We start from the raw sequence: 10584 nt of genomic DNA, 5'->3' as shown, positions 1-10584 counted from the left end.
GGTTTGATTGGATTTTTTCTGATTTACATTTTAGTGCTTTATAAAAATTCCACAGCATTGTTGATTTTTTTCAAATATTTATTTATAAATCTTGCCATAAAAAAAAACAAATACTCTTAAGAACAAATTATAGAATAAAAACCACTCTGACATTAGGATGGTGCACACTGCAGAGGTGTCAGACTGGGTGTTCACCACTCCACCTCCTGGGACCATTACTTATTTCACTCACTAACAGGCCATGATGCAGACAGCCATAAGTGTTGCAAGGACATAAAAAGGTTTGACTGTGACCCCCAAGTTACAGTATGGCCAGTCACAGCAGCTGTAGGTCATGACGTAGCCTGTCCCTTTGAGTCGGATGTTGCTTTGTTTTCCACAGCTCTTCTCCAGCAAGCACCCCCTGGCCGACAGGGCTGTGAAGTTTCCATAGCGACCCAGCACCTTGAAGCACACCTCATTAGGAGTACACTCTGTCACAATGAGTTCAAACTTCTTCTCCTTCTCCAGTATGGGACTGAAATAGCACAGCAGATTCTCACAGAGCAACAGGGGCAGAAGTTGAAGGCACAAGACAGCAACAGGCAGGAGCTGCAACATGTTCTGCCTGTAAAATAGAAATACAACTGAAGAGGAAACTGGACAAATACTTTTTATTGTACCACAAACATTAAGTGTTACACTTCACTGAAGCTAAAAGAATATATTGTTAAAGTATTGGTGAAGGCATTGGCACAAAATAGTCTTACAGTAATGAAACTTAAACCAAACCATGATGAAACTAATTTAGTAATTTTGATTACTACAACCCTTCCTCATGTGCTAAGTTTAAACTCACACTAAGGAAACAATTATTCGCTGTTTTATTTTATCCAGATTTAATTTTAGTTACTTTGCCAGTAATTTATTTTTTAGTAAGTTTGTCTGTTTAGTACTGCTGTATTTTTACTTTGAACTTAATGCCTTTAATGGTACTTTTCTTTTTGTCTAGTTTTTAACCATTTTAGATTTCTTTAAAAATTAAGTGTCCTTTTTTTTTATTTTTGTCTTTTGGTTAAAGCACATTTTTGTGATTTATCTGTGTATGGTGCTTCACACATCTGCAACTGATTGTATTTACATTTTGACAGAGCTCCTTAGCAATATTTCACAAACGTTTTGCATTTTTTGGTTCACAGGTTGTCAGATGTCTATTTGAGCTCTCGAAAAGAAGTTCATGTTAACTTAACAATTACATATAATTAAAGGTAACTGGTTGAGACAAACTTGTAATGCAGTTCAGAAAATATGAAACACTAATCGCATATAAATCTGTGCTTTAGAAAAACATTAAATAATCTGTTTTACTTACTGAAAATAAAAGCATTGGCATGTTTGAAAGTAAATCTCAATGTGCTTCTCAGAAATCCAACATATGCATTTAAGTTGTGAGTTAGATCAAGGGTAACACACCTAAGTAGTTAAAGTAAAATACTTGATTTTTTTTGCCTGAGACTATTATAGGTCAGTCCAAGTCTGTGCTCATTTAAAACAAATTCATGATTACAGATTGTTCAGTATATAAAAAAAAAACAAAAAAACATAGCAGCAGCATACAGGTCCTTCTCAAAATATTAGCATATTGTGATAAAGTTCATTATTTTCCATAATGTAATGATGAAAATTTAACATTCATATATTTTAGATTCATTGCACACTAACTGAAATATTTCAGGTCTTTTATTGTCTTAATACGGATGATTTTGGCATACAGCTCATGAAAACCCAAAATTCCTATCTCACAAAATTAGCATATTTCATCCGACCAATAAAAGAAAAGTGTTTTTAATACAAAAAGCGTCAACCTTCAAATAATCATGTACAGTTATGCACTCAATACTTGGTCGGGAAACCTTTTGCAGAAATGACTGCTTCAATGTGGCGTGGCATGGAGGCAATCAGCCTGTGGCACTGCTGAGGTCTTATGGAGGCCCAGGATGCTTCGATAGCGGCCTTTAACTCATCCAGAGTGTTGGGTCTTGAGTCTCTCAACGTTCTCTTCACAATATCCCACAGATTCTCTATGGGGTTCAGGTCAGGAGAGTTGGCAGGCCAATTGAGCACAGTGATACCATGGTCAGTAAACCATTTACCAGTGGTTTTGGCACTGTGAGCAGGTGCCTGGTCGTGCTGAAAAATGGAATCTTCATCTCCATAAAGCTTTTCAGCAGATGGAAGCATGAAGTGCTCCAAAATCTCCTGATAGCTAGCTGCATTGACCCTGCCCTTGATAAAACACAGTGGACCAACACCAGCAGCTGACACGGCACCCCAGACCATCACTGACTGTGGGTACTTGACACTGGACTTCTGGCATTTTGGCATTTCCTTCTCCCCAGTCTTCCTCCAGACTCTGGCACCTTGATTTCCGAATGACATGCAGAATTTGCTTTCATCCGAAAAAAGTACTTTGGACCACTGAGCAACAGTCCAGTGCTGCTTCTCTGTAGCCCAGGTCAGGCGCTTCTGCTGCTGTTTCTGGTTCAAAAGTGGCTTGACCTGGGGAATGCGGCACCTGTAGCCCATTTCCTGCACACGCCTGTGCACGGTGGCTCTGGATGTTTCTACTCCAGACTCAGTCCACTGCTTCCGCAGGTCCCCCAAGGTCTGGAATCGGCCCTTCTCCACAATCTTCCTCAGGGTCCGGTCACCTCTTCTCGTTGTGCAGCGTTTTCTGCCACATTTTTCCTTCCCACAGACTTCCCACTGAGGTGCCTTGATACAACACTCTGGGAACAGCCTATTCGTTCAGAAATGTATTTCTGTGTCTTACCCTCTTGCCTGAGGGTGTCAATAGTGGCCTTCTGGACAGCAGTCAGGTCGGCAGTCTTACCGATGATTGGGGTTTTGAGTGATGAACCAGGCTGGGAGTTTTAAAGGCCTCAGGAATCTTTTGCAGGTGTTTAGAGTTAACTCGTTGATTCAGATGATTAGGTTCATAGCTCGTTTAGAGACCCTTTTAATGATATGCTAATTTTGTGAGATGGGAATTTTGGGTTTTCATGAGCTGTATGCCAAAATCATCCATATTAAGACAATAAAAGACCTGAAATATTTCAGTTAGTGTGCAATGAATCTAAAATATATGAATGTTAAATTTTCATCATGACATTATGGAAAATAATTAACTTTATCACAATATGCTGATATTTTGAGAAGGACCTGTATGTCATGTCAAGATCTTAAAACACAGATTGTTGGTTATTGATTAGTTATTGAAAAGCAAGGGTCCTCATATTCACCCTATTCAAAGTATATAGAAAAGTCAGATTGCCAAATAGTATTTCTTGACAGTGATGGGTGACTATTTGTGACATTCAAGTAGAAGCACATCTAAGGGAAAACAGTAACAAAAAAACAGACTTGATGGCTTTCTCTGTGACTTTACCCTTACGTTTTGTCACTATTGTATAGTATGTTTGATTTCACATTTTACACATTAACCAACCATCAGAAGAAAGTTTGCAAATTCTGATACCATTTAGTAGGTGTTACCAATTTCAGTACTACTCAAAGTGTTAAAAATGTATAAGGTTAAAAAAAAAATAAAATGCAACATTAATTTTAGTGTACAACTTGAAGTGGAGAACTTACCCAGCAATTTTACAGAGTTTAAATCCAACCAGCAAAACTTTTCAGAGTTTTTCCAGTTGAACTCAAATCGTCTTACTTCGCGTCTTCACAAAGAGATCACATTTAAGCACACCTGCTTTTAATATACTACACTGCAATTGGGTTCAATCATGGTGCTTTTATTCACTAGCATTGAACAGTATACCAGAAGGATGCATGCAAGTCCAACCTCTTCTCTCTGGAGTATACATGTAATCACCAAGAACTGCAATAATACATTTTCTTCATATTTTCACATTAATGTAGAAGATTTAAAATCAAATTTCAAAGCATGCAAACATCTGACTAAATGTTAGTTGGCTGCTTGTGAAGGCTGAGGTAAGCGCCTGTGGCTGACAGGCCTCCCCTCAGTCTTTAACAACTAAATATTATTTTATGGCAGGTGATGGTGCTGTATAGTTTGCACTTGAATCCCAAGGCTCCTCCATCATCAGAGTGGTGGCAGTATAATCAAGATTATTTTTGATCATCCTAAGCAGGTCCATCAGGCTGGTGTTGGTCTGTGGCGCAATGTTGCAGACATCTCTGGAGCAGCAGGTGCGACTGATGTTGTACTTGACACCCCGATAAGAGACCATTTCATGGGAGTCGCAGAGTTCAGCATCCAGGCAGCCCTGAGAGGACAGGACGTGGACGGACCCATACCTGCCCCAGGAACTGAAGCAGCGCTGGTCAGGCAGACACTCGCTGGTGAAGTTTTTGCAGGACTTACTTTTGTGCTGCAGGGGACAGAAGTTACACAAAAGGCTGCCCACAGTGGAAGCCAAGAGGAGCAGAGCAGAAAGCAAAAGGGTAGAGGTCCAGTGCCAGCTACAAGAGGACAGAGGGATGTCCACTCTGATGGAAGGAAGGATGGATAGAGAAAATATTCAGTCAGAACATTAGTGTGTGTTTTTAGTCTGTTTGTATAAATGTGTTCTTCACCTGTTGTTTCTCTGGGACCCCATCCTTCTGTGAGTAGAAGCCACCCTCTATCAATCAATCTAAATAAGTGTCCACAGCATCAACTCCTCTGATTAACAATAACAAACAGGTGTGTCTTAAAGCAACAGCATGCATGTTGGGTGAGGAACACAACGAAAAGCTTTCAAATCAGATTTCACCCTTAGTTTATTCTTGTGAAGGCACATCTTAGTCACTACTTTCTTTTAAAAAACACCCTGTACAGTTTTGTAAGAAAGAAAGAAGAATAAAAACATTTGCATCAGGCAAAAGACAAGACAGCAGTGCCATCTGGTGGACAGTACCACGCAATCACTGCATTGTGTAACAACAGATCGGTCCAACAGCAGCAGGTTGGTTTTAATAGTTTGTTTCATCAATCAGTCCTTTGCACAATAGTTACTAAAATAAAAATTTCACTTCCTAATTAAATTCTTCATTCTTGTCTTCCTGCTCATGTTCTGTGGTCCGAGGTAAAGGAGAGCTGTGAGTCCTTGTACAAAGGTTCCTATAAAGAAAAAGAAAATTTGGAATTTATGTGTAAACTTTAGGTTTTTTTAATATCATGTGACTAAATTTCAACATTTGAAGCTAAGCAGTATTGTACAGTACCTGTCAGAATTTTACTTAATCATCTTCAGCATGATTTTGGGCTTTTTAATGATTCGCTTGAACATTTGTTTTTAGGTTTGACAGATAATACTGATAAGAACTTCAGTGATTTTTAAAATCAACATCTAGGTGCAGAAGTTTAAAGTTATTGTGGATGTCTTCTCTGATCCATTCAGGGTTAAAATACAGGCTGAAACATTTAATGACATACCTACAGTATACTGGATAAATATCCCAAGGCACGTTGCAGAGAGGTTACACACTTTTTGAAACCATCAACAAGGCCTTGACAGGAAGCCAAACAATTTAATTGAACTCTACCATTTCTAATCAAAACAGCGGTGAAATATCCAGACAGAATTAAACAGGTCCTTTTTAATGTCAACAAATAATATAGGGTCTCTGCAACTTGCTAAGGGACATGTAAGCAAATATTTTATGAGTTGTATGTGTAAATTTTTCAAAAGTATATCTGAGCTGTGTAATGTTGATGCATTGCTGATATGATAAAACCCACAATGAATTTAAACTTGTGCTCCAAATTCTAGTTTTTCAAATGTATTAAAGTTGTGTCTTGTATTAGTTAGTCCACCCTGAAAAAAGAACACTTCAAATGGATTAAATCATTAAAAGCCCAAAATGAATATTGCATTTATGCCATTGAAAAGTGTAAATACACTCCTAACTCTAATATCTGAACTGTTTAAGGGGATTGTATTACATAAAAACACAATCAGTAAAGTTCTAGTGCTTTGCTCACAGACAGCTCTTTCTCCTCATCGTCCTTGTCATAATCTCCCCAGTCTTCCTCTTCGTCGTAGTTGTACAGCGGAATCAGACGGTGGCGCAGCTCATCAAGTCTGTAGAAGAAGCAAAATGAATGAAACCAAACTAAAATGGAATAGAAAAGATGTCCAAACTGATTCCACTGAGCATTTAAACCACTTTTTAACTTCCCACAGATAGCTAGGCTAGGATTAGAGTGTAATGGGTCTGAAAAAAAAGTTTAGTAGACTTTAAAATCAAGTACACGTGGCCCAAATAAAATGTCTAATCATGAATAGGCAGTACATGAGATTAATGAGAACAATTAAAATCTTGCTTGCCTCTCGAGATGTAAACACCCATATTCTTTACTCACTGAGCTGCATAACATTTTGATTCACACCAAATTACTGTTATTTTTTTTAAAGCAATTTGGCATGTGACTGTGACTGTGAGTGAAGGTCAAAGTGCTGCCTGTTAAAGTTTGGTATTTGTGTTTTGTGAAAATTGTAATTAAAGCCATGGTCCAAGGATTATGTTAGATTGAATAAAAAATTCCTTCTGTTTATTGTACAAAGTTGACATTGTAACGGGCTACCAGTAAAACACGGGCTAGCACCCAAATTGTGGAATACTCTGCCATGCTCTGAATGCTGTTTAGACTGTGTCGATAGTTTTAAAAGCAGCTAAAGACTTTTTTTTAAACAGGCTTTTAGTTACTCGGGGTTTTACTACCTACTATTTACTATATTACTAGGTTTGCTCCCATGTTTTATGTATTCTTTTGTGTTTTGTATGTCACTTTGAAGCACTTTGTGACATTGAAATGTTTTTTGTTTTGCTTTTTTAAGAGCAGAAACACTAGAGCATGGCGGTCTTCAAGCAGTCACAGAGTTCGCCTATAACTCGGGCTGGCACTGCCGAGTGCGCGCGAGTGGTGAGCGCAATGCGACGTGCAAACGCAAGCGGATGTTTTGCGTTTCAAGTATGCTACATGCATGCTGCCTTTATGAACCCCAGGAAAGCCGCAATATGGGTCGGTTTTACTTTTAGGCAAACATTTCAACTTTTTTTTTTTACGATTCCAAACGTTAAACAGCTCAATATTTAATAGGGTTTTGTTTTTTGTTTTTTCATTCTGCGTTTAGATCTGGGTCTGTTTTTGGTAAACATCCGAAAGGTCCAGGCCTAAAGACACCGATGGCAGGAGATCTCAGTGAGTTTACTGTAATATTACACCGTTGCTGCTACAGTACTCGTCTGGCATGTCTACCAGAAACGAAAAATGTCGTCAGAACTTTCTGTGTCGCTTAAAGTTAGACGTTTACAAAGAGGAAAACGTAGCTTTTATTTTTACCAGTACAGTACAAATAAGTGAAAATGCCATAATCCTTACAACTAGTTTCTCGTGTTTCAATTCAAACTATAATTACAGGAGAGCTAAAACAGAACAAATCAGAGACATCCAGCTGAGTTTTAGTTTCAGTTTGAGCTTTCTTTCCTGCACGTCTGACTTTAGTTTTGCACCTTAGTTAGTAAAGAATCTTACCTTGATATTCTTCTCATATAAAACACCTAAAGAGAGATTTATACAACATTATTACAATTGTTTATTTTGTTATTTGTTTCAAAGTATATGAAGTAGACGCAGATTCTTACCACTGCCACTATACATGCACTCAGTGCAAGTACAAGTGGGATGAGAGCATAGTACTTAGGGAATTCCGATTTTATGTTTGAGGTTAATATAAAGGGAGTTGTGTGATTCAGATTCATTTTGCTTCTTCTCTGTTGGTCCTTTTGTGTTGTTTGTGGGGTCACTGATCTGTGCAGCTCTGAAGACACATTCAGATGAAAGCTGCTACCATAAATCCCAACATAAAAGGTTGTCAAGACATTCTAAACCCAGGATCCATAACTGGTTCTACAAAAGGACAAATAAATCACACTATACTACAAGATATATTATTAGCCAGAGTACAGATCTGTATGTGCTGCAGATCAGAATCAGAATCAGCTTTATTGCCAAGTTCGTACATACAAACAAGGAATTTGACTCTTGGTCACTTGAAGACAGTGATGACAGCAAAAAAACGAGCTGAGAAGAAAACTGAAGACTTCACTCACCATGTGTGTGTTAGCTGTAGAAAGCAACACCCGTCTTCCCCCTTTTCCTCGCTATTAGTGTCACTCTCAATCAGATCTCTCATTCTTCAACTTGTTCTCCAACATTCCTGAGTGAGGAGAAGTGGCCACCTGAACAGGGCACATTTTAATTTGATCTATAGGGCATGCAGTGTTTTTAGGCACTGAATGCAAACCAATAATGCAGAGTAAACACAGTTTCATCTGTAGTAATATGAAGTTTGTTTTGATTATTTTTAACTGCATCTCTGATGGAAGTGGGATAGTGTAGTGTTTAGTTTTCTCCAGGAGAGGGAGGGTTGCTGTTGTGTTGACCTGAGGGGGTGGTGCAGTGGGAGGGCTGGGGAAACTCAGCTAGGAGCGGCAGTACAGGTTGGACTCGCTCAGCATGGCTTCATTCAGGAATTCACAACGAATAAGAATGGCTGTTCTTATGTTAGAACTCTGATCGTAAGTTTTTCTGCCAAAACGTCTCTACTTTGTAAAAGAATAACTTTCAGATCTCTAAAACTACTAACAATAAACTGTGACCTGTACTTTTCTGTGTGATCTATGTTAGATCTTCTTTTTGAGATCTTTTTGCTGTTATCTCCATTTATGTTGACTGCGTAAGGTTGTATTACAATTTAGTAACATGTTTTAACTTGTTATTGAGCTTTTTAGGGTATTTCCATAGATCTAGTTGCACGCTCTGTTAAGGTTTGAAATTTTGTCAATGATTAGAGCAACATAAACCTTCAGGTTCATGTTTAAGCCGCTCATAAAACTGCTCACTCATCCTTCCTGCAATAATTTGCCAGCTGTAAATAACTCATTCAGATTTGTTTTGTCTTATCTCTTAGTTCTTCATTTTGTCTTGCGATGAAGTGAGGACCAGCAGAGAAGCTTAAACACCATCAACCAAACCAGGTTGTGGAATTTCCTGAGAAAAATCTTATGGATACTAAAAGAGAGCCTCTCTCGAGACAAGATGCAGTCACCACGGACAATCCAAGCTCTTTGAGAGACGATATAGAGAATTACTATGAGTCATTTTCTGCAAATAATAATCAGTATGAGCACACCCTGGCTGGGCTCATTCCTCAGCCTGAAACCCCACCTGAACCTCAGAGAAATGAGCCTCCTGGGAATCCCAACAATCAGATTAAGAATGGTCCACCACCACTTCCACCTAGATTAAGGCTCCCGAGTATACCTGGTGATGCCAGACGTGTACCCCCTCCTCTGCCCCCCCGGAATAATGTACTTTTCAATTGTAAAAAGCAGATTTCCTGTGAAACTGGCAAGCTTGATCATAAATTTGTGCGGTCCAACACAGAGGTGCACAGTAACGTGAGCATTTCTAATAGTGTCTTTCAGATATTTTTGAAAAAATTTATTGTGGGAAAGTGAAGGGAAGAAAAAAACCAAAATAACTGTGTTTCATATTTTTCACACTTAGGATCCATGGGCCATTAAACTAATAGACTCTCCAGAAGGCAGCACCAAGAATCAGGCTTCATTCAGCGATGCAACAACACAGTAAGAGAGTGAACTTTAAAACATGTTTGTCATCAGTGCAGCTTTTTGGTTGTCAAAGCATTTTCAGTTGGTTAATTTTTTTTCATTACTGTGTTTAACACTGATGACACGTGTTTTCTTTGGCTTCTCTGACAGGTTGATGTCACTATACAAGCACACTGACAGGGTTCACAACTCAGGTGTAGTATGGTGCCGACTGTTACATATCCACCCTGCGCTGCTGCAGCAGTTGGAGATAGATGTCACTGTGTCCACAGAGGAGGACAATCTCTTGTTTCCCATTCCTACCCTAGGTAAGATTCCTATGCTCCATCATAACCTTCAGTTCCTCAGAGCACCATAAATGGAAAATGACACTTTCCTGCAATATCATCTATCCAGTTCTTGACATACAGTAGATAACTTTGAAATGATTCATGTAAATATTTAAATCAGCCTGAATTTCTAGCTCTCTATAAAAGCACAATTAAACATAAATAGGCAAAAATGACTCATTTCAGCCCATGCACTTGTTTTAGAAGGGTGGCATTTACTAAAATGTGCAAGAATGGCTCTCCACCTGCAAAACTATACAGTCGGGTGGCGAGTCCTGATAGAAAATACTGCCATACACAGAGACTGACTAATGACTCTGATGTTTATATCTTATTTGCAGTTTTCTATTTAGAAGCTTAAAATCCAAAATATATAGACTGGGCAATTCTGGAGTGGCTTATTCTACACTGAACAGTTTTAGCTTCATAAAACCTTTTTTCCACTTTGTAAATAGAAAAGAATGATCATAAGTTTCCCATCCCCACCGCTGGTAACATAACACTCATCATTATGCTAGGTTTCACAGAGCACGGTCAACAGTAAATGACTATCGTGACGTTTCCATCTAGTCTTTCCTGTTCATGACATACTGTAGATGTCTTTAAAACAGTT

General features: G+C 38.6%; 4 protein-coding genes across 6 annotated transcripts in view; 1 reads left to right on the top strand and 3 right to left on the bottom strand.

The window, feature by feature from the left end:
- Positions 1-231: 231 nt before the first annotated feature.
- On the bottom strand, positions 232-600 carry LOC124883353 (protein Bouncer-like). The gene has a single exon (XM_047390449.1). The coding sequence runs from the start codon at positions 598-600 to the stop codon at positions 232-234; it is 369 nt and encodes a 122-aa protein (XP_047246405.1).
- Positions 601-3775: 3175 nt separating this feature from the next.
- LOC124883825 (sperm acrosome membrane-associated protein 4-like) lies at positions 3776-4707 on the bottom strand. The gene is made up of 2 exons (XM_047391204.1): positions 4597-4707; positions 3776-4509 (listed from the first exon to the last, which is right to left on the bottom strand). The coding sequence occupies exons 1-2, from the start codon at positions 4617-4619 to the stop codon at positions 4041-4043; spliced, it is 492 nt and encodes a 163-aa protein (XP_047247160.1). The 5' UTR covers positions 4620-4707; the 3' UTR covers positions 3776-4040.
- A 57-nt stretch (positions 4708-4764) lies between these two features.
- LOC124883833 (small integral membrane protein 29-like) lies at positions 4765-8303 on the bottom strand. Its single transcript, XM_047391217.1, has 5 exons — positions 8119-8303; positions 7651-7826; positions 7541-7566; positions 5987-6086; positions 4765-5122 (listed from the first exon to the last, which is right to left on the bottom strand). Exons 2-5 carry the CDS (start codon positions 7765-7767, stop codon positions 5069-5071), a joined length of 297 nt encoding a protein of 98 aa, XP_047247173.1. The 5' UTR covers positions 7768-7826; positions 8119-8303; the 3' UTR covers positions 4765-5068.
- The window catches only part of pik3c2g (phosphatidylinositol-4-phosphate 3-kinase catalytic subunit type 2 gamma), a 31991-nt gene continuing 27505 nt past the window's right edge, over positions 6099-10584 (top strand). The window contains exons 1-5 of one of the 3 annotated variants that reach the window (XM_047391153.1): positions 6099-7027; positions 7140-7207; positions 8979-9468; positions 9578-9657; positions 9793-9950. In XM_047391153.1, coding sequence (XP_047247109.1) covers positions 9073-9468; positions 9578-9657; positions 9793-9950 — 634 coding nt within the window. In that variant the 5' untranslated portion in view covers positions 6099-7027; positions 7140-7207; positions 8979-9072. Of the gene's footprint in view, positions 7208-8480; positions 8587-8978; positions 9469-9577; positions 9658-9792; positions 9951-10584 lie in introns of those variants that run through there. The other 2 variants (XM_047391136.1, XM_047391145.1) reach the window with 2 other exon arrangements.

The sequence above is a fragment of the Girardinichthys multiradiatus genome, chromosome 2 (genome assembly GCF_021462225.1).
Source record: "Girardinichthys multiradiatus isolate DD_20200921_A chromosome 2, DD_fGirMul_XY1, whole genome shotgun sequence".
NCBI classification, from domain to species: domain Eukaryota; kingdom Metazoa; phylum Chordata; class Actinopteri; order Cyprinodontiformes; family Goodeidae; genus Girardinichthys; species Girardinichthys multiradiatus.
This window is presented reverse-complemented; position numbering and strand designations above follow the sequence as displayed.